The sequence below is a fragment of the Nesoenas mayeri genome (genome assembly GCF_963082525.1).
Source record: "Nesoenas mayeri genome assembly, chromosome: 2".
NCBI lineage: Eukaryota > Metazoa > Chordata > Aves > Columbiformes > Columbidae > Nesoenas > Nesoenas mayeri.
In genome coordinates, this window is record NC_137543.1 from 73607933 (window position 1) to 73635693 (window position 27761).

At 40.4% G+C, this 27761-nt stretch overlaps 1 protein-coding gene across 1 annotated transcript in view; it reads left to right on the plus strand.

The window, feature by feature from the left end:
* COBL (cordon-bleu WH2 repeat protein) overlaps positions 1–24488 on the plus strand; it is a gene marked incomplete at both ends in the record, with an annotated part of 160113 nt that extends 135625 nt beyond the window's left edge. The window contains 6 exons of the mRNA XM_080364156.1: positions 2981–3275; positions 16206–16303; positions 17561–19563; positions 20161–20280; positions 22399–22653; positions 24480–24488. Of these exons, the coding sequence (XP_080220282.1) occupies positions 2981–3275; positions 16206–16303; positions 17561–19563; positions 20161–20280; positions 22399–22653; positions 24480–24488 (2780 nt within the window). The remainder of the gene's footprint in view (positions 1–2980; positions 3276–16205; positions 16304–17560; positions 19564–20160; positions 20281–22398; positions 22654–24479) is intronic.
* Between the last annotated feature and the right edge of the window lie 3273 nt (positions 24489–27761).

Genomic DNA, 27761 nt, shown 5'->3' on the forward strand with positions numbered 1-27761 from the left:
ACAAGGCAGAATCACATCTACTACTGAACGTTACCCAGTTCTCTGTGTAGAATTAGAAAGTTTTAAAAGGTATTTTCTGATTCCTGAAGTCAAGACCATTCAGTGAAGCTGAGGAGGCTTTGTTCATGTCATGTATCATTACCCAGTAGTGCCAATGCATCTTCAGTTTGCACCAGTGGAGACTTAATCAAGCATGTAGGAGGAGGAATAGATTCTTACTTAATCCATCCAAGGATGGCTCAACTTTAAAACAGGGATGTTTTAGTGCTGCTCTTAGCTGAAACAAGGTTGTTAACATGACACAGAACTGTAGCAGTCGTGTTTTATGTGGGTGCTTTCATGTTCAGACGAGTAGTAGTAGCAATCAAATGTGTTAACTCTGTTAAAAATTCATGGATCTTCTCAGTGAGGATAAAAGATTAGGGAAGCGGTTTGACAATACTGATAGACTCGAAGAAAGGGAGAAAGTTTGTTTTTGCTTAAGTGCAGGGAATTTAGTTGTTGAATAGAAAGGTGTCTTTCTGTAGTTACATACTTCAGGATAAAACTGGTGTTGAATGAGGAGGTTCTTACACTGGGCTGGGTAATTCAGCTGCTGAGATCTAGATGTAGCAGATCAGGATCGATTCACATGTGGGCCCTGATTAATAAGAGATTTGGTTTTCACTTTGTTTGCTGATATATGGGAAGAATGGGCTGGGGGATGGAGATTCTGCTGTAGAGCATCTTTCTGAATTGCATCAGGAAGAGGCTCGGGTGTTGTTACTACAGGAGGCAAGTGGGGCTGGGTGACCAAAAGGATCTGAATCCATGAGCAGAAAGATTCAGGAAATAGTTGCAGGCAGGCGAGAAGAGGATGAGGAAATGAGATAGACAGCTAGGAAGGAAAAGCCTGCCATCCTGGTGTCAGGAACTGGAAGCAAGTATTTTGTTATAAATGGCTGTGCCAGCTATAGGGTGGAGGTCATTTATGGCACCCTGGTGACAACAGACGTGGCCTGTGTTATATAGAGGTCTCTTTGCATTGAGGTATACTGCATTGTGCATTGCTTCGCAATCTTCCCGTGTGCTTCCACTCTTCAACTTCCACTCTTTAAATTTATTTCTTTGCTATCCTACTTTATTCTCTTCTTAATATATTGTGCCTTTTATTAATGCTTTGGTGGTGGGTTGTTACTGTTGGGTTTTTTTTGTTCGAAAGCCAAGCAGGCCATATTCTCTTACCTGTTCGTTTACTGACAATTTTTATGGGCCTTTATGATTTGGTGTTTAATGTCAAAATTATTCATATTTCTCCTTGATGCTGGTGTTTTCCTAACTGCAGTTTTGTCATGAGCATACACTAATCCATTCAGTGACACAAACTTGGTTCATATAATTGCCATTTTTAAACAGGATGATATCTTGGCTTAAATCTGGAACCTAGAGCTAATGTTATAGAAAATAAGGTCAAATAAATCAAGTAACATTACTTCCAAAGTCACAATAGAGTCTTTGGATCGTCTTGTATTATTAATATAATTTCTTGACAGCACTTACAACTTTAATAATGATTTGTAACCCTCTGAATTTTATTGCTTCTGCTGTCAGAAATCAATTTCAGTACTTAATGGCATCTTGTAACCTCAGTCAAGGAGAATGTTGGTTTGATTTTTATTTTAGTTTTACTCAGAGCTTCATTGCTAAGCTACACCCTTTCGAAATTTTTTCTATGACATTTTTTGACAAAGTTGTTTTCAGTTCTCTGACTTAAAGAAAATACTTTTGTGTATGCAACATAATAGAAGTATTTCACTCTGATGATCATTTTTATTGAGCTGTAGCTTCATGTGTGCTTCAAAAAGTTGTAGATTCTGACCCTAAAAAACAGTGAGGTGTATGTTTAGTCTTAGTCACACTTGTAGACCTGGAACTTCTCATATAATTAACATCTACCACAAGTGTCTTCAGGATCAGACCATAAACTATTATTTAATCTTCCTTTTGCTTACTGAGGTTGAAGAAGAGAATGGAGCACACTTATAATTCCAAATTAAACATTTAGATTAGTCTTTATTGATTTCTTTTGATCAAAATAAGTTTGTTTGGGCTTGCTTCTGTCTTAAGTCACTCAAGAATTTCAGTCATTGAAATTATTGACCTTCTTGGGAGTTTCTCTTCAATGGCATGATTGCAGGAGGGAATGTAGAGTTGTACATTTCTGAAGGGAAATAGCAAAAGTGTATTTAAAAACAAGCAAACAAAAACACCCAAGTAGCTCATAGGAACCAAACTAAAACAGAGTATGAAAAATTGTTCTGTGTCTAATCTTTTAATAGAGTTAAATGTGCAAAGGGCATATCCCTTGATCTCCTTTGAAAATGACTAAATGCTGGAAAATGTTCTTCTTTGAGCATAGTAGTGTCTACTTTTCTGTATACTTACTAGTAGATTTTATATGCTTTGAAAAAAGAGATGATTGTTATTCTCCCATTTAACACATAGGAAAATGAAGCATGGTAAAATGAAGTGACATCCAGTGGGCCAACAGTAGATCTACTTTACCAGCTCAGTGTCCTGACAAGGAAATGCTGCCCATTTTTACCTGTGTGTAGACTTCTTATTGGAAATGTCATGACCTGTTTGGCAGCGTGGAAGAGGAATAACGAGAATATGTTGTCAGAAGCAATAACAGGAGTGATTTCTTGTACCACATCATTTAAATTTTGGTCTAATTCCCCAAGAAACTGTCCCTGGAAAGTTATTCCTTCATAGAAGTAAGGAAACTGATTTGATATGAAAGGTAAAAAATCCGAACTCCACGGGACAGGTGTAGCAAGCCACCTTTCTAAAAGCAAAGAGAGATTTTTTTGTCACTTTTCAAATAATCTTTACCCTATATGCAAATACTATTATATACTATTTCTTTTTTTTTCCAATTACAAAGGAATAGCTTGATTTGTGTACTGATGACTTTTAACTAACTTTCCTTGCTATATTCCATTTAATGTTTATGTAGTGGATGACGTGGTACTGGAGCTATCAGAGGTGGAAGAAACAGCATCAGAAAGCAGCTGTTTTGCATCTGAGGACACCACAGAAGACTCGGGTGTGGTGAGCTCCCCATCCGACATAGTCTCTTTGGATTCACAAAATGACAGTGTGAAGTCGAGAGACATCAAGCTGGTCAATGGCTACACGGACTCAGCCGAAGCAGATGCGACGTGTGGCACAGAAATGTGCCCTGTAAGGAACACCTGCTGCCATAGCGTGGGATCTGACAGTGCTCCACACAGGTAAAACTCGGTTTGCAACCGGCTCTTGGAAAGTATCTTCCGTGTCCTCCTTGTAGGGAATCATTTAAGAAAACCAACTTCTACTTTCTTCTGCTCTTTCAAAAACCAGCACCAATGCCAAGTGACTCCTCCCAGCAAAGAGCTCACTGCCAAATCCCCTCCAGTGACATACTTGTAGCAACAGGCAAAGGTCACTTTTCTGTTTGAACTTGTAGTTACTTTTCTTGCAAAAGACCGCTGCCCTCCGGAGTCAATTTCTCCAAGAAGTCTGAAATAATGCTGTTACAGTTTAGTTTACTTTGTAGTTCTGATAGCATATGAAGTGCTTAAAATGTTACTATATATTGACTTTAAAAAATGATGTGGGACATAAAATGGGAAGTTCATAAAATGGAAAAATTCAAGCTACCAAAAACCAGGTGGAAAAGGATTGTATTCAGTGAAATGTGGGATTGGTTGATGACTGTGTGCACCCATATGTATGTTCACCTAATTCTAACCTCCACTGACATTATACATTGGGGTTTTTTTTTCAGCATATTTCCTTTTTTTTTTTCTTTTTTTTTCATAAACAAACTTTTTCCTGCAGTTTTTGCAAGAAAATACGAGAACCTGGAATTTAACTGGAAACTGCCTTCAAGCACAAGTGACTCTGACACTGTTTGTTTGCCAAAACTCACATAGTTGGTGGCAGGGCTGCAAAGGGAACCCAAAATTTATAGGACTTTGCAAATACAAACTGGCCAAGTAGGAAGCTGTGCCTCCAGCAAGGAGGGTGGCCTGGTAATACTGACAGGGATCCGCTCTGTGTGATGCTGCGGAGTCATGGGACAGGGGCCAGAAATTCCTCTGAATTCTCAGTTGACACAAAGTCTGTGCTTTCTGGTCTCCATTCAGCTGCTAATCTGTAGCCCCTTCATAAGAGCATGTTTCATGACCTAGTTATTTCCTTCCTCACATTTCTGAGGGAGAACTTCATCTTGGATCATTCAGTGGGTGATAAATTAGGGATAAATTAGGCCAAATCAATATTTAACCTATTGGAATGATCTCAGGGCTTTTCTTTATCCGTCAGTATCAATAGGGACAAAGTCAAGCCTCACTTAGATACTTGCTTGACAATATGTTTTTCTCCTGAATTGTCATTTTGCAGTTTCTTAGGTCCTGAGCAGTCTTTATTTGGTGGATTAGTTAGGCTAGTATAGTAACTGCAATTAACTTTCCAGACCTGATCCAAAAAAGCAACCTATTAATTTCAGTAGACCTAGATTGGGCCTTGTAAGAACACTAGGGAATCTCAACTTTCCTCAAAATGTGGGGTCTAAACTGGTTAGGAAAACACACATGCACGCTGAGTGGTGGGGGAGGAAGTTACCATAACGTTGAGCAAAGACATCAAAACAAAAGCCTGTAAGAACAATCATAATCAGTGAAAAATAGTTTGGACTTCCTTTATTTTTTTAGTAAAAGAAAATGTCACCACAGGTCATGAAGTGACACAGTCCCTCTTGGAAGTCTGTATTCTCTCCATCTTTCACTTCAGCCAAAGATATATGTTCTGTACATTGCACATTCACCGCACAAAGTTTTCAGTAGCTGGAAGAAGTGAATGTGGAAGAGGCAACGGGACGCTTCATAAGACGCTGTCAGGACTGCTGCTCCGGGGTCCAGCTGAGCCAAAGGAGTGGAAGCTGAAGGGTGGTGTGGTGTACGGCCCGTCCCAACTGGGGAGGTGATTGCTCCCCTTGCTCGGCCTCTGTGAGGCCAGTGCCATAGCACCGGGCCCCCTGTTCAAGAGAGAGATTGGCAAACTGGAGAGGGTCCAGAGAAGAGCCATGGAGAGGGCTGGGGTTCTGGAGCACACGAGGTGTGAGGTGGAGAGGAGGCAACTGGGTTGTTCACCTTGCAAAAGCAATGTGGGTAAGGAGGGACCTGATTGCAGTCTCTCCCTAAACTGAAGGAGGACTGTGAAGCTTCTCAGCAATATACAGTTGAAAGACAAGAGGCAGCCGTCACCAGCTGCTATAAAGGAAATAAAAATTGAATGTAAGGAGGAAATTCCTCGAAACAGGAGTGGTTAAGCAGTGGAAGAGGCTGCCCAGAGAGGTCAAGGAATCTCCATGCCTGGAGGTTCCAGAACGTAGCCAGGCAAAGCCTTGGACAGCTTGGTCTGGCTTTGAAATTAGTCCTGCTTGGAGCAGGAGGTTGGGCTAGGCTTCCAACTTAATCTTTTCTGTGATTTTGTTGTGCTGAATATTCTGTATCTAATACGTCCATAATTTCAAAAGAGTGGGCTTAGACTGAAATGGGAGAGAGTTATTGTTGTTGGGAGAGCATGGTTATTTTTCATAAGTTCTATTGGAGACAGTTGTTGTCTGGGGAGTGCAGTTATTTTTCATAAATTCTATTTGGTTTTTAGGCTTTGGGACAGTAAAATTTCTTCAGATCAATTTTAGGATATAGCAGAAACTTAACGTTTGTGATTTATTTTAATCTTACATTAGCAACCACTTAGATTGCCACAGCAGCAATGCTGACAGTAGTATCTTTTAAACTTTTATGCTCTGAATGTGCCAGTAATATTTGAAGGTAAATCCAATTCCACTCCTAACCTATGTTTGTAAACAAACCAGCTTTGAAAATTCTGCTTTTGAGGTCAACTTGCTAAGTTTTCAAAAGCCACTTCCTAAGTGTAGAGGGAAGGAAAAAAATGAGGTTTTTTTAAACCTATTTGTATGAAATTCTTGTTTTAGTGGGATGTAAATCAGTTCTGAGTACAAATTTGAGTACAGCCAAATTTGGAGAACATCGGTTTCAACTTCCACTGTCAAAACAGCTGCCACTCCACTAATAAATTTTTTTGGGAGCTCTGAGATTGTTTGTAGTTCTTAGGATGAACGGGCTGCTTTCAGGACAAAACCAGCCTCTGAAATTCTCAGACAAGTCAAAGTGCCATTCATGCGAATAACTGATACCAAGCTACACAGAGTGTTAAATATATATCAGAAGCTACAAAACTTAAAGGAAAATTTTACATGGAGTTTATTAATTCATTTCTGTCTTTTAGTCTGTGTACTGCAATCTAGCTCAATTCTAAAAGGAAGACAAGAAAAATTGGGAGAACATGTAGCTACTGTAAAGAAGCAGTGGTTAGTAGTAGTGAGTCGAAGTCCTCCTTGAGTCTGAGCTCCAGTGAAGCCTGAAATTTTATTTAGTGACTAATTTGGCTGAGGCTTGGGAAAAAAAGGTTAATCAGAATAGTGGGAATATTTAGCTCATCCTTTTAAATTGTAAATCTGACTAAAACTTGGGCTTTTCACCTAGTGAAACAACTAATTCCTAAGAATTTATATGCTGTATACTAAAATTATTTTGTACTCTGTGGGCTGTGAAAAGTGCCCTCAAAGTGGAAGCAAATTATACTTGGAGTGTTTAGGGCTATAAAGAAAGACCAAGTGATTCTTTGCATGTGCACTGTGAAGAACTGCAGGGAAAAGTACAATCAACTCCACAGTTCTTACCTTGGTTTGGTCCAGGGGCTTAGCCTGTGCTCCAGGAGGTCAAGATGATTTTGCCGTATTGCTTACTTTGGTTAATTGTATGTTTAGTTCTAAATTCATTTTTCTTGGGTTTTCTGGAATTGTTTATTTGGTGTCCTGGGTGGTCTGTGCACAGCTGAAATGTCTGATAGCATTAGAACATCACAGGAGGGTCTGCACCTCATCTACAACAGAAGTCAAGGAAAGCTGAGAGCATTTAAGGGTACAGTCTTCATCATGCAATAGGTTTGTCCGCATATAGCAACACAATAGTATAGCCAGGTCAGAAATGGCACATATTGCAGGCTGTGCACACACAGAAATGACAACCACAGCAGAGCTCAAATCCTGTTCAGTTCCCAAAGCAAAGAAATTTCTAAAATAAGATCCCTGGATTCAGAGGTTTCCAAGCTGGGGTCTTTCCTCCATGGTTTTGTTTTCCAGTACATGTGAGCAACTTGCAAGTGCACTGTCTTTTGTTTTCCTTTGGGGTTCTTGTTCAAGCAATCTCAATCCAAATACACATATTAATTAACATGTAGACTATCAAATCAAATCAAATCTCAGAACACTCTAGTTCTACCCTTGGCTCTGCCTCTAACCTGTTAAACCATCTTTGTCTCTCCACCTCTGATATCCCTTTCAGCCACTGATGGGGTTTTTTTTACGGAAAAAGCCATAACACAGCTGTCGTATCTCACAACATATTTGTACAGTGCCTGGTGGAGCAGAATCCAGACCTCAGCTGGACGTGCCTAGGGCTAAACCCATATAAATAATTGACTGCATGCAAAGTTTGGCTGTGAATGTTTTAATATTAACTGCTGACTGAACACTGTACTACATAGTTCTCTTTCTTCATATCCTTCCTTACTGTTGATTTCTTTGTGTTATGTATCTGTTCACCAAATTTTAATATATAGTGTTAAATGAGTAACAAGAAAACCACAGAGAAGCTGAAATGTTGCTTATGTAGCAGTAAGTACATCTCATGATCTCACAGTGTTGCAACTCTGTCCTCCCGTACCCCCTCCTTTCCCATCCCATCTATGGTGTCATCACACAAGCTCCTAGGGGCAGGGATCAGACCATTTTATATGCCTATAAAGCATCATGCACACCTACTGTCTGGAGCTTTATAAATAATTACACATTAAAAATTATGTTAAAATAATATTATTAGAGATGCTAGGTCACACGCTCAAGGTTAGGTAACATTAATATTAAGGCTGTCTGTGTAACCTTAGCTTCCTCCTTTTAACCTTAATTCCCCCCGTTTGTACAGTAGGATAAAGTCTCTGTTTAGATCATACTCTGTTTTATTTTATTTTCTTTCTAAGTTTCAGAGCTCAGTTAATAAAGCAGGTGTACCACTGTTCACTCTCAGTTCAAATTCTCTTCTGGAGACAGGACTACTTAATTTCCTTTTACTGTTTTTATGTCACTCACCACACCAGTATCCATGTGCTGTACACACTTTAATTCCTTTCTCGGCACAGTACTCACTTAAAATGAAGAGGTAGCGTTATCTGATTTTAGAGAAGGAGATCTGATGTGCAGGAAGTCAAGGCAGACTAGTGACTTGTTAGACCACACAGGAACCCTTTTTTCATTTTTCAGAGGACTGAGCATTAAGTAGCATTTCATGTATCAGAATGCGGCTCTCCTTTTCATCCAAACTCTGTTCTTGGAAGACATTTAACCATTTTGGTTTAAATAAAATAATAGAGTGATCATGGACATAATTGAAATTGTCACATTTGGACTGCCACCTAGCAAAGATAGATAATTTCTCCAAGTTACAAGCAAGTGAAATGAGAGTTTTGAAAGGGTTCTTAAGAGTGAGTGATGCCACCAGCCTCTCTCAGAGTAAGAAAACCACTTTAAAATACAAAACTTTTTTTTCAACTTTGAAAAGGTTTTAAATGTATTAAAATATTTTTAAAATAGAAATATTTTTAAAATGTAAAGGAAACTTGGCAGTTATAAAGATGAATAAATACAATCTTGTCTGAGACAAAAAGATAGAATACCTTCCAAAGGTCTTGAAGGGATTTTCCCCTCCCTTGGGTTTCTGTTTCAATAGCCATGAGAGAGGAATATTCTTTCACGTGCAGCTGGTGGAGGGCATAGGGTGAGGGTGGGGGAACCCCCCTGAGATCTGTTCATGCTGTGGGTCTGGACAGAGATAATCCCATTTCCTCCCTTTCTCTTGGGGTAATTTGTTACCTTTGGCTCGGGTTGGGGTAGTTGAAGCTGTTGGAAGTAGAAGGAGAAGAATCCTCTTTGTTACAAACCTGAGAAATACTCACTGTTTGCTGCAAAAGGATTTCGATGAGTTATTAGTATAAAACAAAAGCTTGAAAGGATAGGGGTGCATGAACTTGTTCTGCTTAATCCTCAGCCCATTCAAATGCAAGTGTTACAAGGTTCGACTTGGAAAGGGTAAGAGCGAAGGAAAAGTCAGTAGCTGTAGGGAATTCAGCAATGAAACTGGTCAGAGGAAGAAAAAATTCAGTAGTGAATGGTAGAAGGCAGGCAGGAAGGAAAGAAAAAAACTGTAATAAAAAATAGCAGTGTATGTATATATTATGTATAGCTCTTTGTGCACAAACATGTTCTGTATAATTACATTTCACTTGTCTCTGAAAAATATGGGAAACTTTTATTCTGTTATTTCCCTATAGGATAGGTTTCATTTTAGCTGGGGAGGCACTTGGTTTACTTTTTTGAAAACAGAAATGTGGTTTTAAGGGGGAGGAAGGTACAGGAAGAGTTAAAGCGGTAGGGAGAACTTCAGGGATGAAAAATTACTTAATTAAGACCCAGATGTCTGAGAGATTTGCAAGCCTCTGCTTCTTACATAGTTTTGCTAATTTCCTTCCTTATCTCTGGCTTTCCCTTTCTCCTTGTTCCAGAGAACTCTTTAAATTTGGATACTCTCATGCAGTTTTTTGCTGGCAGATCTTCATGGAGGGAAGATGCTAATGATATTATGGTTAAGTAATAGACACAGTCGTTATAGAGGCAGAATGCAGATTAGCCTTTCTGTTCAACTTATCCACTGGAAAAATGCCATGTGCTTTGGTATATTTTACATGTTAGGAGGCAGCTCAGGTTGCTAAAGGTGTAGTGCTGGCCTCCAGGAAAGAAAGGCTCGGGTCCTTGCTCTGTTTCTTATTTTTTCTGTCTAAACCAAGAAAAGTTATTTAACCTCACTTTACTGTCTTTAACTTGCGCTGTTATGTTACACAGGTGATGTGGCTGTATTGAGATTTAAGTCACCACACTTTCCTGCCTATTTCTGACAAGGCTGTCCACCTGCAGGCTTCCCCATTGAGAAGCTGTTGCCAGCAGCCCGTGTGAGGAGGGGCTAGCGGGGACATGCTTCCAGCTGTATAGCAACTGCAAGCTGCTGCTTATGCAGCAGGACTCTGGAACTGACATATGTCAGGGGACTCTGGAAGCTTAAGTCACCCTGGTATGTTAAAAGCTTAGGGATTTCTAGCATTAAAACACAAAAAGGTACTAGGCAAAAGCATTTTTGTTTGCTTCCTGGTTAGATTTTTGACAGTAACCATGGAGGAGGACTGAAAAAGGACCATAAACCCAGCTGCTGCTGAAAAATTTCTTCATTTTCCTCCTCTGGCTATATTTGCAAGTTCTTCTTTTTAATTGGGTGGTGTTATATCTGAAGGCACCGCTGAACCTGTGTGTTCTAAGATTCGAAAATAATTTAATTCAGTCTCTGATTATTTTTAATCAGCACAGATATAAATGCAGCCTAAAAACCTTTGTAAGTGTGATGCAGTCCCACAGAACTAGAAACAGAACACAAACTAAAAATTTGGAGTGGAAATTGTATCTGTGCATAGCTCTCAAAAAGTATGTGCAGCTTTTCTTTTGTCTCTCATTGAAGAACATAAAAAGCAAGGTTATCATAGAATTGTAGAATTATTTCGGTTGGGAGGGACATTAAAGATCATCTAGTTCCAACTGCCCTGCCATGAGCATGGTCACCTTCCACTAGACCAGGTTGCTCAAAGCTCCATCCAGCATGGTCTTGAACAATTCCAGGAATGGGCCATCCACAGCTTCTCTGGGCAGCCTGTTCCAGTGCAACATCACCATCACAGGGAGTAATTGCTTCCTTATATCTAATCTAAATCTACCCTCTTGCAGTTATCTGGCATTCAACAGAGTATGACCGTGTGCTTTTTCCTTTCCCTAGTTGCCTGCCACCTTCAGAAATCTTGCATCAAAAACAAGTGATGACTTTGCTATCTAACCAGCCCTAAGTTGGTTCTTCAGTCTACAGATTTTGCATTTTAACAGGCTTTGGTCATTTGAATGGTCATTTGAAACTTTGCGCTTAGAAATGGAAAATATCACTGTCATAGCTTAGGTCTCCAGAAAGTCCACCATTTATACTAGCCGCTCTCCTGCTGTTATATTCCATCCTTGGAAGGAAATAGAAAAAGGTCATCTAGTAATGTCATATAGAAATGCAAAGAATGGAAAAATAGTCCAAAAGATTTTATGAACTGTTGATTAAAGCTGGAAAATAGTTACCTCCGCTTTTGAAGAGTACTTCGCTTCATCACTCAAAAACACAGAAATATAAACACCTTGAGTTTACTTAGTGACATCTTTCTGGCCTGGTTGAATAGAAAGTTGTATTCAAAAAGCTTCAGCTATACTTTCTACAACTTAAAACCCTTCAGCACTAGTCTCTTTTTTTAACAAGCACCTTGATATATAAAAAGGAAGAAGCATTTCTCTTTCTATCATTTGTGTAAGAGGAGAATATTGTGGATGCATTTTGAAGAGGACAAATTTGGATACATACCGACGCGTTGATGTAATTCCCCAGTATCAGGCTGAGAGGATTACCAGAGCTGGGAAAGGAGCCCCGCTACTCTACAGCGCAGTCTGGAGTAACCATAACATCAGCTTGCCATGTTGGTCAGTCTCTGTTAGCTGCCTAGGACACATGCAAGAAACTGGATGCTCTTGTCCATTGAACAGCCTTGTAGCGGTCGCTATGTCCCGGTGTGTGCTTTGACACTGTGTGCCTGTCTGGATTTGACTCTGTTATTTGCAATGGCTCTATCTTCTCTCCCCAGCTATTAAAAAATTCACTGCAGCCATATTCTCACAGGGTGCAAAATGAATGAGACTTTCAGGTCACGTTCAATTAACCTGGAAGATGTCTACTGCAGTTTCTTCTTGCCTGCAGCCACACCAGCAGGACATGGGTCTCCCTGTCTTCCACATTATGTCTCCCAGCCCCAGACAGAATACCCTGCAGTATTTCAGATGGCACCAAATGCCTGAGTTTAGACAACTGAAACTCTTCCTCAGTCCCTTGTCTGCAGTTACACGGGTCTGTGTTGTGTTTAAGCAGTTACAGTGGGAGTTGTGGTCTATACGTCTGGTATCATACATGAGGCTCACCAGAACTTCTGAGGAGTGCCCGAAGACACTTGGGTCAGTTTTAATGATTTAATAATTTAATAAATTTCTGTCATTGTAAATCCATTGTCTTACCACTTGTCTTTTTAATGCAGCATTTCCAGCTAGGTTTTTCAGAGAATTTTCTCTCTTTCTTAGAATGTAAACTTTGTCATAAGTGTCCAGGTCCCGTGGCACTTATTTGATGAAATGCTGCTGTAAGTTTCATTTTGTCTCCAGCTGTGCAAATGACTGTTGAGGAGTAGTTATGTGTTGTAGCCCGAGCTCAGTGGAACACTAAAGGCTGTAGTTTAGTAGTCACTTTGCTCCGTTCTGTGCTCTTGCACAAATCTCTGCTAATCTACATAAGTAATAAGTGCACAGGCTTCCAGGGACCATGGACGTTTGCCATTTCGAACTTGTGCTAAATGCCCACCAGTGCTATATTTTTAGTGCCTCATGTTTTACCAGAATGGCAGCGTAAAGGTTATCAAGTTCTCCCCTAAGTCAAAAAAAATGTGTGTGAGAAAATACCACTGGTAATGTTTATCCAGAATGTAAAACATGGTATCGGAATAATTCATATTTTTCTTGGATTCTGACCAAAACAGAGCTGTCAACAAAAGTGAATAGAGTTAGAAGGGAAGAAGGCTATGAAAAACATTAGAAGCCCTTTTGTTTTCCTTTCCCGAATACTGTTGTAAGAGTCATTGTAGGCATATTTGTAAATCCTGTGAGCTACTGGAAACTACCAAACTTTCACCTCACAAAACACATATCACATTTAAGATTCTTGATGCTAAGAACTTTAAGAAGATCCCTGTGATTAATGTATACCTTCTGGCTTCCTTTGTAGGTAAGTTTGGAGATGAATTGAACAATAGCTCTTTTATGAATCTGGAAATGCAAAAGAAAATATCTGCTTTTTCTGAAGCTCCCTCTGTAAGAGCAAATAAGAATCCTTTCATTTTCACTGCATTGTTCTCTTTTCTTCAGAAAAAAATCTGTGAATTGCATATTATTATCCCACTTGTCTAGATAAGGAGATTGAAGAAGAGATTTAGAGGCAAATTATGTAGAGTCACTGCGTAAGTGCACAGAGGATAATGAAAGAAACCTCTGCTGATTGTTGCGTCCATCAAGAAGATAATTTTGCTATAAGAGGCATTGAAAGATTCCAATTGATTGACGTGAGAAAAGATCTGGTCAGTCCAATGGACCAGACACTGCATGGTTGGAGCCCAGGAAATCCTGTTCCCATCCCAAAGACATTTTCCTAGATAAATTGCCCATAAAATTTTCAAGCCAATAGTTTCCATTATTTCCTGGAGAAGGCCCAGCACAGACAACCTTAGTAGTTCAGATTTTGGCTGTATTGTAGAGCAGTCAGGCAATAGATAGAAAGGCACGATGAGGTACCAAGAAGGTGGTGAGCTGGCATGGCCTTCATGAAATTGGGTCTCATTGTCTGATAAATATGGATTTACACATTTTTCTTCCAAGGTTGTGGAAGGTACCTTAGGGAAAGAGTCTCACTGTGTGCCAGGAATTTGCTTCCAGCTGTGGACAGTGATCCCAAAAGACCAGCTTTGTAAGGAAGAAGAGCAATATTTGCCTTCCATGCTAGATAGACCTGTTACTTAGCTGATGCAGTCTGAATGATTCTCCCATCAAAAATGCTCTGAGTTTCCAAACACATTGGCACTCAGAGGAGAACAAGTACTTCTTATTAATTTTGGAAAACTTTCCACTGCATAAACAACATGAAATTCAGTTGGTTCATTCTTTGTGCCAACTTCAAGTGGAGCTTTTTCTTTGCCAGACTTCTGTCCTAATCTGAATGCTGCAGTAAGCTTTTATCTTTTTTGTTAGATTGCTCAGCTGAGTGGTCTCATTGATTTGTGTATCTATGTGTGTGTTCTTCAGGGTACAGTAGGATTGCGGTCTTACAGTGCCAGTTGCCTCCACTGGAGACTTGGTGTGATCTGTGCCACCTTTCTCTTAATCCATCAGGGGGAATCACAGAATGACAGAATGGTTGGGGTTGGAAGGGACCTCTGGAGATCATCTAGTCCAACCCACCTGCTAAAGCAGGTTCACCCAGAGCAGATTGCACAGGAATGTGTCCAGGCGGGTTTTGAATGTCTCCAGAGAAGGAGACTCCACAACCTCTCTGGGCAGCCTGTTCCAGTGCTTTGGCACCCTCACTGTGAAGAAGTTTCTTCTCATATTCAAATGGAACCTTCTCAGTTTACCATGAGTCTTGCAGTGTGGGTGCTGGGCTGGAGTACTGTCAGTTCACATTGACTTCTGGGGATGTTCAGGGCCTGTCAACACTCAGGTCAATGGCAAACGCTGGAAGAAATTTTATTCCAGTCACAGAGTGGTGTCTCTTCCTCCATATTCCAACAACCAATACAGGTTTCTGTCTTAGATTCCAGTTTAGGAAACCACTTAGGCACATACATAGCTTTGCCACCTTGAATTGTTCTCTGTTTAGGAAAAGGATGTGTACATGAAAAACGTTTTGGAAGGCTTCTTTGCAGATGTGTGTTGCTGTTTTCATTGATCCCACATACAGGAACTCAGCTTTGTAAGTGCAAGGCATTTTAGGTGCGAGTAGAAGAATCGGGTTCCAGGACTGTTACAAAAGGCATAAAGGAAGGAAAGGTGAATGCAAAAATAAATAAATAGAAAATAAAGTGAAATAAAATGCTTCAACATGTGCTTTCAGTTGGTCCTGCTATGAGCAAGGGAAGAATCAAACAAGAAAATAGCAAAAAAGGGAGCACACTGTTAGACATCGTTTAAATCAATGTCAGGAAACACCCCTGAGTTTTTATTCAGATTATCTCAAAAGACAGCAGAAAAAATGGCCTTTTTCAGGTATTGTTTGACAAACTGCCAGAAAAAACCCATAATCTATTACTCTATCTGTCATATTAAGGATTTGATCTTGAAAAGGGCAAATGTGTTTTTCCTGACCAGAGTTTGTTTAGGTGTGGCTAGAATGGCAAATTATTTTTTCAATAGGCTAATTGCAAGGGCAAGAATTAGATACAGTGTCACAGACAACAGTGTCTAAAATTCAGGTGAGGAGCAGGTAGCTGGAAAAAGTGAATTGCCCAATCTGAAATGCTAACCTCAATTATTTAGATAGAAAAGCTCTCCCGGCCAAGATTTTTCTTCCTAAGAAACAGGTCTGCTGTGTAACAGGTTGCCATGCATTTTGTTTTAAATTTTAGTGGTGATTTTTTTGCTAGGATTTTTCTTATTTTTCTTTTTTTTTTTTTTTAATAAGCCAAGACAAGACTTGGCACTTATTCTGATTTCAGACTTGCTTTAGATCATTGTAAAATTCATCAAAAACCATTACAAAACCAGGGCCCTTGATATGTTTCATTAGAAACGGCTCTCAAGGGATTATTTTCTCTTTCCTCCTTCCCTTCCTCCCCTCAGGATGCAGAGTGATTGTCTAACAGTACTTTGCTGTATTTATTTTTCATTGCCATGCTATTTTTATTTAATTAATTTGCGGATAAATTGGCACAGCATGTACACAGGATGGCTGGTGGTCTGCTTTACAGTTATGTGGATATGCAAAACCTTTGCCTGGGCATACACTGCTTTCCTGCAGCCCAGCTGAGATGCGTACTTCACAGTGAAGCTACATATTTCTTTGCAACAGGCTTTATTAACCCTATTTTTTGGATGGCCAGCGCTCTGAGTGTGCGCAGGCACCACAGAGATCCTTCCTGGATGTGGATGTGTCAGTGTGGTAGCTTGTGCCTCTAAGGCTGCACATTTTTTCCTGCTTTCGGGAATGAGTTTCAGAACCCCAGTGGAGCCAAAGGAGCTGAAATCAGAGTGTATTTCAGAGCAACAGGGCAAAGCGAAAAAAGGGGGAAACCCAGACTTTTTCTCCTCTTTCTTTTAGCAGGAGAGATGAAGGAATGGCTTCGGCTAAGCATGAGGATGAGGATATTGCTGCACAACTTCAGTGGACTTTGGCTGGCCTGGATGAACATTTAGAAGGTAGGGAAGTGTGTTATCTCTGATGTACAAAAGAGAGAGTCATAGACAGGAGATGCAGAGTCAAACTGGGCTCCGAGACACCTGCACATTTGTCACAAAGGTCACTGGGAGCAACTCACGGGTCTAAGACAGAATGTGGTCCACTCAGAGTGGCTGCTCTCCCTTCGCTTCTGGTGCAGCTTCTCATTATGGGCTCGCACTGAATATTTCTCAAGCTGCTTATCAGATTGTCACAGTATTTCAGTGTCTGCTGCCAAAAAGAGATGAACAGCAGTTTATGGCCACATTTTATGGGCCAAATTTGGTATACTTTCGTATACTTTCTTCAGTGAAGCTAAGTCAGTTGTGAATTTAGCTCTGTGTTTAGTGAACAATGCCTCTGTTTTGTATTTTATCATAAAAAAGTAGAGGGAAGGAGGACGTTTTTGTACCTAATACTTCCTCTGCATTAGCAGATGTATTAGTTAAAATTAGAAAAACATGCAAAGAAATGATGGGAAGAGTTAAAATGTCATATTGCGCTCCTCCTTTTCTAAAGTGAATAAAAATGTTTCTCTGTTAATGGTTTGTAACCAAACGATGTTGAACACTTGTTTAAAGCTTCCCATCTTTATTTCAGTACTTCTGCAGTGGACTTTGATTATGATTTAAATTCTGCGAGTCCTCTAACACTGCAATTTCTTATTTTCTGTGTTGTAACCCTTGATTTATACCAGCAAATTTGAGAGGGGAGTTAAGCTTCTTACACAATGAGGCTTCTAGAGTCACTGGTAATGAAGGGGGAGAAGAATGGAGAAAAAATACAAGTACTGTTTCTTTGTTTGCTTGCTCAAGAAAATCCTTCAGATGGGCTGTTATTACTAACTAGGTCTGGGAAACATAATTTGGAGTCACTCAGTGTTTCTCAGAAATGTTTCTGCTTTGGAGTCATGTGGTGAAATGTTTATCACTGAGAGAACTTAGTCAAAGATAAGGTATGAACAATAGATTAAATTCTGCTTTCAGCTGCATTTGTATGTTTCCCACTGGCTGAAGCATGAGGACTGCAGGAATATTTGGCTGGTCCTAATCAGCAACCAGACAATAAAAAGGCCCCAGATCTTTCCTTTTTTTGTAATACAGGCATAAATATATTCCTGTTAGTTTTAGTTTAACTGAAATATCTGATCTGCTTAAGCTTGTCCTGCCTGTTTGTGTAATTTAAAGTCGTATTGTCTAAATACTGCCTATATGTAACGTTGTATGTGTATTTTGCAGCAGTGGATAGTATAAGTAACTCCGACTCCGGGTACATCAATGAAGTGTTGAGCCCACACATAAGAAAAGTTGAGGCTGCCCAAGATGTTACCGTTTCTGTTCCAGTAACAGTCATAGACGATGCTCCAGAAGTTGGCACCTCAGTCTCAGCTGGAAATCATGAGACAGACACAAGGGTTTCACAAAATATCTCAGCTGACTCTGTGAATACAGGAAACTTTACAAATAAAAACAACCATGCAGGTTCCTTCGATAAGGGACATACAGATGGTGGGGCTGTATGCATATCCAAGGACCTCATTCATCAGCAACCATCTGAAAATGAATTCAGTCACTTGCCTGTGGAACAGAGGAGAGATATGTTTGAATCTCTCACGTGCTCCTTTGAAAAAAGAAGTGAGAAGAACTTACGACTGGAACCTCCCCCCAAACATGGTGTAAAGTCTGAGGAATGTAAATCTAAGCTGATTCCACCTCACTCCAAGACCACAGCTGAAATCAGTACAGCAAAAGAGAAGATAAATCCATTTAATGAATGTAATAACAGGGAAAGATCTCTGAAAAAAAGTAAATCAGAATTAGAAATCAAATGGCCACCATCAAAAAAAATTGAAGTAGAAGAAGTCCCGTCAACACCCACATGGTGTCATCGTGCCCAGAATTTGGGAACAAACTATGAACCTAAAATGGGTTTGACAACCTTTAAAGTTGTTCCTCCCAAACCTGAACTAAAACATTTTGACAGAGGAGTTTCCCTCTCCACTGGTGCCATTAAGATAGATGAACTAGGCAACCTCATAGGCCCAAACACATGTGTCAGTAAGCACATACCAGGTACCTCTATTGATGAAAATGAGGAAATTCATCTTGGGAAAGTAAAGGCATTCTGGAGGTCAAGTTCTATGGAAAAGCAAAGCGATGACTCTGCTGAGCATCTTCCTAAGAAGTCAGCAGTCACCACAAACTCAAAGCCCTTTGCTATAAAACAGGAACACAGACCTGTCTGTCTTGCTGCTCCAAAACCTGCAGCACCACAAACTGTTACTACCCAGGTAGCCGAAAGACAGTCTGAGAATGAAAGGACCAAACCACCTCTTCCAGTTACACAGTCTCAGGTGACAGTCTCAGTGGCCCCCACCGTTAATAAGGACAAGCCGGAGCTTCCATTTCTAAAGCCACACAGGAGAACTTCAAGTCAGTATGTTGCCTCTGCCATTGCAAGACACATCAACATGAGTAACTTTAAGTCTGACGCTATGGAATATCATGAGAAAGATGAAAATAAGCAAGAGACCGGAGGGGTTAAAACTGAAGCAGAAGTTTCACCAAAAAGATGTATTATTGTGGCCAAATATAGCCTCGTGGAAACAGAATCAGCAGAAACAAGAGAAACACTTTCAAGGATTTTTACTTGTAGTCAAAACGCGTCCCACAGGTTTATACCTGGTGATAATTCTGGCATGGAAAACAAAGTAGTTAACATCAGGGCGCCAAATCAAGCAACTCCTGTGAGCGTCTATAAAAAGAATGCTAGTGTCCCACTTACCAAATCCTCTTCAAAGGATAACAGCCTGGAAGATCATGGTTTAAACAGCAAACAAAGTGTAGCAGAGAAAAAGATGCATCTTTTGTTGGACCAGAAATGTGAGACTTTGATCCATAGTAACGCAACCTCACCTCTCAAGTCTCCTGATCTCCAAGGAGTCCCACCCTCCTTCAGCTCATCTTTGCGAGCCACTAAGTGGCCTCCTGCTAACGATGTACAAGTTGGTTCCCTTAAAGCTTCATCTGAACTAAATGCAGAGTCAGAACAGGAAGAGAAATCTGATGATTTGGATACTAATGCTGTAACTGAACTGGATGTTAATGTGCAGACCAATATCTTTGGACCAAAGAAGAAATTCAAACCCGTTGTCCAAAAACCAATTCCAAAAGACACATCACTGCACAGTGCCCTAATGGAAGCCATTCAAACAGCAGGGGGAAAGGAGAAACTCAGAAAGGTAAAGTGGAGCCTCTTTTTTAGCCTATATTCACCCTGTCAGACACCACAGCTTTTATAACAGATACAGTTGCTGGTGAGCTGGAGTACACAAGGCATTTGAAAAATTTGTAATGGCAAAATACAGACCAAGCCATTGCTTATTCTGCACATCCTGGACGTTATGCAACACCATTGCTGCTGCACTACCTAAAAGAGGCAGAGGGTGCAGAGAAACAGCAAAAAGGAGAGGCAATTTAGGGTAGCCTAAGAGCATTTTTGTGTGTTATGTAAGAGCAGGAACACACAGCATGGAGAAAACTTGTAAATACCTACACTGAAAGAAAACCGCATTTTGTATTAGTGGGTGATACTAGTTTGCCACTGACCTCATGCTCAGGGGATATGGGACTGCATCTGTAAGTACAGCATTACTGTCTACACATAGTCTCCTGTTCAGTGTAAGGGCTGTAAAAGCAGGCCTGAAAGAAGACAGACTCATTAGTGTCCACAGGTTGCATTGTGGTAGAAGTGCCGAAAGTATTTTTACAAGTGTTTCCAAACTGTCTCTAAGTAAATATTTAATAACAATGTGAGGTTTATTCTTTTCATATTCTAGGTTTCAGACAGTGCACTGAACGGCAATCACAGGAAACCCTCATATACTGAGCCAGAGAATGAGCGCTCAGCCCTGCTAGCAGCAATTAGAGGCCACAGTGGCACCTCGAAGCTGAAAAAGGTGAGAAATCAAGATGATGAGTGAACTTTTAAGCACGGTCAGTTCCTACTGGGTGTTTTGAATAAACCCAGATATGCCACAAACTAAGTGTTGTGCTGTAAAGATTGAAGTTGAGGGGGAAATAATATGACACACAAGATCAGATCTGATATATACAGCTAGCATGGTGGGTCCGATCCTATCCTCTGCTATAAAACTTAACACTGTCAAATGGTGTGCAGTTAGCTGAGAAAGAAGCACATAGAAGTCCAAGCAAATTACAGGGAGTGTACATAGAAGACATCAAATGTTCATCATTTTCACATTTCAATGGGGTTTTTTTGTACTTTAGGAGTATGCAGTTAGATTAATATATTTGCATTACCTACCATATGCATCCAGTCCCAGTTACCTGAAAACACACTAGGACTTCTTCATGCCTGCTGTTTATCTGTTATCATAAACTGGTGCATGCAAGTTGTTAGGCAAGTAATTGGTGTTTCACCGCAGCAGGATGATTCCTTCTGTCTGAAAGATTCACCTCATCATTAAAGCACCTCTTACTCCTAATAGCCAAAAGCTGCATTGTTCTAGCCTTAGTGTTCATTCAGTTCTCTGATCCAGCCAAAGATGTGTATTTGGCAAGGGGGGTCCCATTTCCCTCATGACTCAGGCCATTAGCACAGAGCCAGATAGCTGCCATTAGATAGAAAGAATCTTTTGCCTGTGTTAGGCAATTACTTCATCCTTCAAATATCTTCCTGCCTTTGCTGCAGGTAGAGTACAGCTTCCTCTGAGCCTGAGAGCAGGACAAGCTGGGCAGCATCTGTCTTCACACATACTTACCTGCATTCTGCATTCATTGGGAATAAATGTAAATTTGTGTGAAGGAGGCTCTGACAATGAAGTGGTGGTGTATTATCACAGAGACTTTTTGCAATACTTTCCTGCAGCAGAGAAGCTTTTGCTATCATTTTAAAGGAAGTTGCCTAGAAACTGTACACTTCTTTTTCACACGATGTCACCTGTGCTAGTTAAAGCACCATGTTTGTATGCGTACAGGGTGAGATATAGACGTTTATCATGAAAGGTCTGTCCCTTTCACGTTATCTTGAATGTTCATGTGTTATCTGATATGACATTATTCCCATGTATTGTGTGTGCGTGTGCAGTGAAGGAACAGAATATAGGAGCTCTCTGAATGTGGATTAGTTAATGGCAGATTAATCCTTTCATTTTTCACTAGACAAGTTTTGTGGCTCAGTTTCTCTGAGAAAGGCACACTAATGCATCTGCTTGAAAACCTCCTGTTTGGCATATGATACTGAACTTCCTAATAATCACCAAATCATTTTAATTACTAAAAATTTACTGTGATTCTTACTAGTAACGTTAACAGCATAAATATTTGTTGAGACAGTTGATGGAAAAGCCAGCTAGTCTGAAAGCTTGCCCCTTCCCTCTGCATTCATTTTAAGTGGGATGAGTTTTCAAGTTGGTAATTTGTGCAAAAAATTTAGTTTCAGAAATTCCACAGAAACATGCTTGGAAAAGCGATCAGCTGATTTTGTTCTCGGTGCTTTCACGTGGTTCTCTGTGGTCCTGTTTATTTTATTATTACTTTTTTAGTATGGCTGGAGACTTCAGGTTGAACAACATTTTTTTCAATGAAGCCATGTCTGAGAGCTCAGATCTAGAAGAGCCTCCCTGTCATCTGAGATTATTTCTGTGCAGCCCAGACCGCAAAAAGTAACAAGATTCCTGCATGGCTACTGCAGCCCTAATATGTCTTCCTGATTCCAAAACCCTTGTGGTTGTTTCCACATGAATACCAAGTCCAACCCTCTTTCTTACCTTACATGCCAAGAAGAGTTGCAGGATGCTGGAGCTCACAGTAGAAAAAGATTGAGTTTCTGAGACAGAGTCCATGCCAAATCCTTGATGCTGGTAATCAGCCCAGCTGAGTGATGTGAGTGAGTAGTAACAGATGTTCAACCCCATGAGCAAACAAAAGTTCTGTGTGTTTTGCATCATTCAAGCAAAGTGAAAACGGGGTACTGAAAGTGCATCAAATGTCAAATAATTACAGTTTAGTCATGCTCGATATTAATCACCTCCTTTCAATTGCATCATGAGCAGATCTCCTCATTGGCCTCTGAAGAGCTGCAGAGTTTTAGGAATGCAGAACTGTCCATGCAGAAGGCCAAAGACAGTCAAGAAGAGCAGATTTGTATCCCACCAGCCCCTGCCCAGCCGCCGCCACCACCACCTCCCACTCAGATGTCAGCAGCAGCTCCTAAATCTTCTGCCACAGCTGCAGGTAACCCTGTGGAGGCAAGGCAAGCCCTAATGGAGGCCATTCGCTCTGGCGCTGGAGCAGCAAAGTTAAAAAAGGTAAATGTACTATGGTTTTTTATTGTGGGTGAAACAACCTGGGCTTGCTGTGCTTTGAGAGCCATTTATGATCTGTTCTATCCACACATTTCTTTCTGCCATCAGAAGGTACATGCACTGTTTCCTCTAACTGCATTAAAGATCAGGAGTGTGTTTCAAACCTTTGAACAGCTATTAAAGCATAATATTAAGACTAAAACGTGCCTGTGCATATCTGCAAGCATACAAATAGTTAATTCGTAGGGGTTTTTTATGAGAACGTCAGGAGCATGAATAGAATTTCAGAAAGCATTTTCATGCCCTTTTCATTCTTGTGAATCTGAGATAATACTGTATATCCTTTAGACAAGGTGAACCTAAGAAAGATCAGATGTGAGACCCTGAAGCAAATTTAGAGATAAGTATTCTCTCCTAATTTCAGTAGTGTGTCCTAGACCTTGATTCCCAACACTTAAACCTTTGTTGCACATGCTGGGAGCTGTCAGTACAACTGTGGGGTCATTTTAATGTCTGTCTGAACTTTATTAATTGGATGGTGTCTGTTTCACTTCTGCGGTCAGCTATGGGTTAGTCAACTCCCAGATGGCTAAATGCTCAGTTCCAGGTGTGATTTTTGGAGTAAGTTCACTTATCTCTTTGATCAAAATTTGTTCTTTCAAACCTCGAGTTAGCCTGCATTTCTTGGTGAAGAGAAGTAGATCAATTGGCCTTAGTGTAGTCATCCCAATATTACCCTTCAGTATCCAAGAATAGACTTCAATCCAAGGACTTTAGGGAATGTACAAAAACAGATGTAGTTTTCCCAACACATGATTTAGCTGTTGCCAACCATAAATGTGTAAATAGGCTTTAACCTTGCTTGTCCTTTTTAAAATAATTCAAAAAATACAATCAAATTTTAACATTAAAAAAGTAGCCCAAAAAATCCTGGTTCTGGTAAAACAGAAATTCCACAGAATCATACAACTGACACAAACAAATCAGTGTTTCAGGGAACTTCACATCAGCATGCAATCAGAACTCTGAATGTGCAGTTATTTTGCATGTGAAAAATTCCATCTGTGTTACGCATGGTGTTAGGAGGAGTGGCTGAGGTGACTTGTGTTGTTCAGCTTGGAAAAGAGAAGGCTGAGGGGTGACCTCATTGCAGTCTGCACCTTCCTCAAGGGGCGGTAGTGGAGAGGGAAGTGCTGATCTGTCTCCTGTAACCAGCAATAGGACATGAGGCAATGAAATGAAGCTGCGTCAGAGGAAGTTCAGATGGGACATTAGGAAAAGGTGGTTCACCGAGAGGGTGGTCAGTCACTGGAACAGGCTCTCCAGTGAATTGGTCATGGCACCAAACCTGTCAAGAGTTCAAGGAGCATCTGCACAATGCTCTTAGTCATGGGGTTTAGTTTTAGGTAGCCCTGCGGGTAGCAGGGGTTGGACTTGATGATCCTTATGGTTCCCTTCTAATTTGCAATATTCTATGATTCTAAGACTACAAATTATGAAGAAACAGTACATCAGATCAGACCTTTATTTCCCCACTTCACCAATTTACAGGAAAAAAGGGATTTGCACATTCAAGAATGCTTCATGCAGTTGTTTTCTAGATCTGTCCAAATTCTTTGTTCTTTCAACTGCATTACTCTTGCCGAAGTCTCTGAGGAGATCCGTAGCTGTACTCATTAAAACAAGTCTTTATCATATCCTTGGGGATTTGTTCCAAAACAGTTGGATAGCCAGTGCAGACCATGAAATTAAGTTGGATATACTGATGTATTCTGCGATATACTGATACATTCTGCTGAATACTGTGCCTGTCTTCTTTTATTTTCAAGATGGAGTAATTTTTGATAGTTCTGACACTGAAATTATAGAAGAGTATATCTTTTATTCTATAGGTCTTTCATGAAAATAAAAGAGCAGTGTTTTGTCCAAGACAGAGTATGATTTTGTTATTACTGTGCTGTCCTTCGTGATACTGGATATGCAAGCTAGGTCTTGGATATGCCAAAGACATCCAAGATACCATGCCCTTGATCACTGATGAGAGTAAAAATGTTGCCAGATTTCTGAAAGAGTTTCTATCCAATGCATATTAATCTCTCTCCTAGCTTGCTGAGTCAAATGAGAGATGAATTCTGATCCTTCTCTGCAGTTGGACAACTTGTGACCGCAAAAGTTGACTTGGTAGCAGAGAATATATGATAGCTGCACATCAGGGTTTTCTTCCTTTACAACTGAAGAACATGTCTCCACAGAACACTGAATTTTTGGTAGAGAGTGGCTGGCAAGTGATTTTGTGCTAGGGCAAAAGCAAACTTTTTTCTTTGTTTTGTCTTTTCTGTCAAAGATCTGTTATGTTATGATTTGGAGGTGTGAGCCATTTTTGGCTTTCCCTTCTAGAAGATTTTGGTTGCAACTGGACAGCAGAGTAGGTAGTTCAGTTCTGTAACTGTGTCTGTTTCTCTTCCATTGTCTTCCTGAAGTTTGCTGGAACAAGGGCTTCTGATACTGAAGTCATTTATTTAGCTAATATTGTAGGGAACTGGGAAGCTTCTGCATTGCTTGGTTATGTGTGACTCAGTTTGTGCTTATTTATGAGGGGTTATTTGCAATGGAAGTAGATCAAACAGGGCTGTCAGGGGAACCAAACATGAAAAGCAACCAATTGCCTAGATAAGGAGCATCCCAACAAACATTTGAGCTCCAGTAATATCTGTGAAAAAGGAACTCCTCCACTCCTCCCCTGATTACACAGCTGTTTGCTAAAGTCACGAACCTTAAGGTTAAAAGACCCACTGTGCAGGAAGGGAGGAGAGAGATTGCCGCAGGCTGACCCTGCCATGCTGAGAGTCAGGGTCTGCACCACGCTGGCTGTAATTGGGTCACCCAAAACAAACCGGAGCAAAAATAGTTACCTGAGGGAAATGCCAAGTATAGGGAAGACAGTATGCACATAGGTCTCCTGGCTGTTCTTTAATCCATTTCTTGTAGTACTGTGCCTGCTTTGGCAAATAAATCACACTTTGTTTTGAAGAAACGGCTCCTGTTTTATTGCACACTGTTGCTGTCCACAGACTCCCACAGGAAATTTCTTGTGGGTGCCAAGCCCAGTTGGGCCTGCTCATTAAAATGGTTCATCCCCAGTGCAGTGCAGTTGAGAGACCTGCCAGAAAGTGGTCAGACTACAGATCCTACCCAAAGGGAACAGAGATGCAAATGTGTTATTGGAAAGGGATGAACTTACCAAACCAGAAAGGACCTGACAATGTGCAGGAAGTAACCTTTTTTTCAGTTTTCAAAACGATCTGCTCAAGAACCAAAGTATAACAGCAAGTCAGAGAGATGGCGTCAGGCAAGGCCACCAACCAGGATGCTTGACCTAGTACCTTTGGTGGTTCATTGTCTTGAGAAATGAATGTGTCTCACTAGCGACAAACCTTCTACTCAGCCCTGCAGTCTGCCTCCTGTGCAAAGGACAGTCTAGGATATAAACAGCTAATCTGAGACCAAATTTTGGCTAATTCTAGTGAGCAAAACTCAGGAGCTATACCATTTGAACTTCTGGTGTTAAAAGTGAACTAGTGCTTTCCTTAAATTGAATCAAGTAAGTTTTGTCACAATTCCACATACTTAGGATCTTTATGTTTAGTTTTTAAACTTTCTGTCTTAGCAAATGCAAACTAAGCTAGCTAGATTTCTGAAATTCTGTACATCATTGCATGTATATTTTTGTGTCTGTGTAACTTGCCTTGGGATTTACCATGATTATCTGCAGAAAAAAACCATAACTACGCATGCAAATAACCCATTAGATATCTAGCTGTAGGTATAGTTGCAGCACAAGCCCATGCAGGATTGAAAATCTTACACAACAAGAAGCAGCTATGAAAGTTGCATTAGCTTATATGCCATCCACTCATTTTAGGTAGAGCTATACCCAGGGATATGGTAGAAATATTGCAGGGAAATGTGCCTGCACAAGGTGGGGAAGGCAAATTGTGTATTTAAAGAACAGGCTTTTGCTCATGATAGAATGATTTCTTCAGACTGCTTTCTAATGGTACGTGCAAGAGAGGTTCTACAGATGTTTTCCAATATGTTTTCCAATAAAGATTGGAGCTGTACCTAGAACAGCCTTTTCTGTTTACTTGCTGGGATTTTAAAAATTAATTTGGCTCCATCACAGTATCCACAAGCGTTTGTGCCAGTGTTCAGCATCGACATTTAGTCACATGAACTCTTGATACGTGCGGTATATCATTCAGTTGGCAATCAAAGGAGACAGGTAAGGCAATTACTGCACCCCTTACAATGAGTCCCTGGTATAAGCTGGACTAATTTGAAGTCGGTTGCCAACAAGTAATGGATCGATCTGGATTATGGTACACTGAGTGTCTTCTAGGAAGCATGGCCTAGTTCCATACCTTTATGTCAAGCAGTGGACTATTCTTCCCATGTAATCAGAGATACATAATTGTGAATGATCACCAGTGTCTGTGGATGCAATGACAAAGATTACAGGCTCAAAGCCACAGTTGATGTTGGCATCGGTGTGCTGGAATTGGGGCAGGAGGCCCACTGGAAGGTTGGCTGAGCTTGACATGCAGGTAGTCAAATGAGCCTATAGACTGATTCTAGTTCCCATGCGCAGTGAGAGGCAGTCGTTTGCATGCTGTTACTCTATTTGAATCGAAAGATAAAATTTAATTTGAACTCTTCACCTTGTTAATAATTTGTACCGTGACCTATTTTTCTCCCTAAGAATAAAGCTTCTGCCATGGATACTAAGGCCAAAATAGAAGGGTTAGACTTGATCAAATACATTATTCCTGTTTAGCTTTTGTGGTGACCTTAATGTATATCTCCCTGATAAAATCAAACTCATTAACTTTGATTTTGTAAGAGCACCCTAGCATATGTATTTAAAATTGAGGATATGGTTAGACGACCTGAGGACTAGGAAGGAAGATGCGCATTTGTTTAAGTCTTTTCTGAATCAAAGCCTTTGGGAGTTTCCTTCATTCAATCAAGCAGCAAAGTACTCATCAATTGATTTTTTGTGACCAGTGACAGCTAACCACCGATACTGAAGAGATTTTGACTGTCAGGTATTG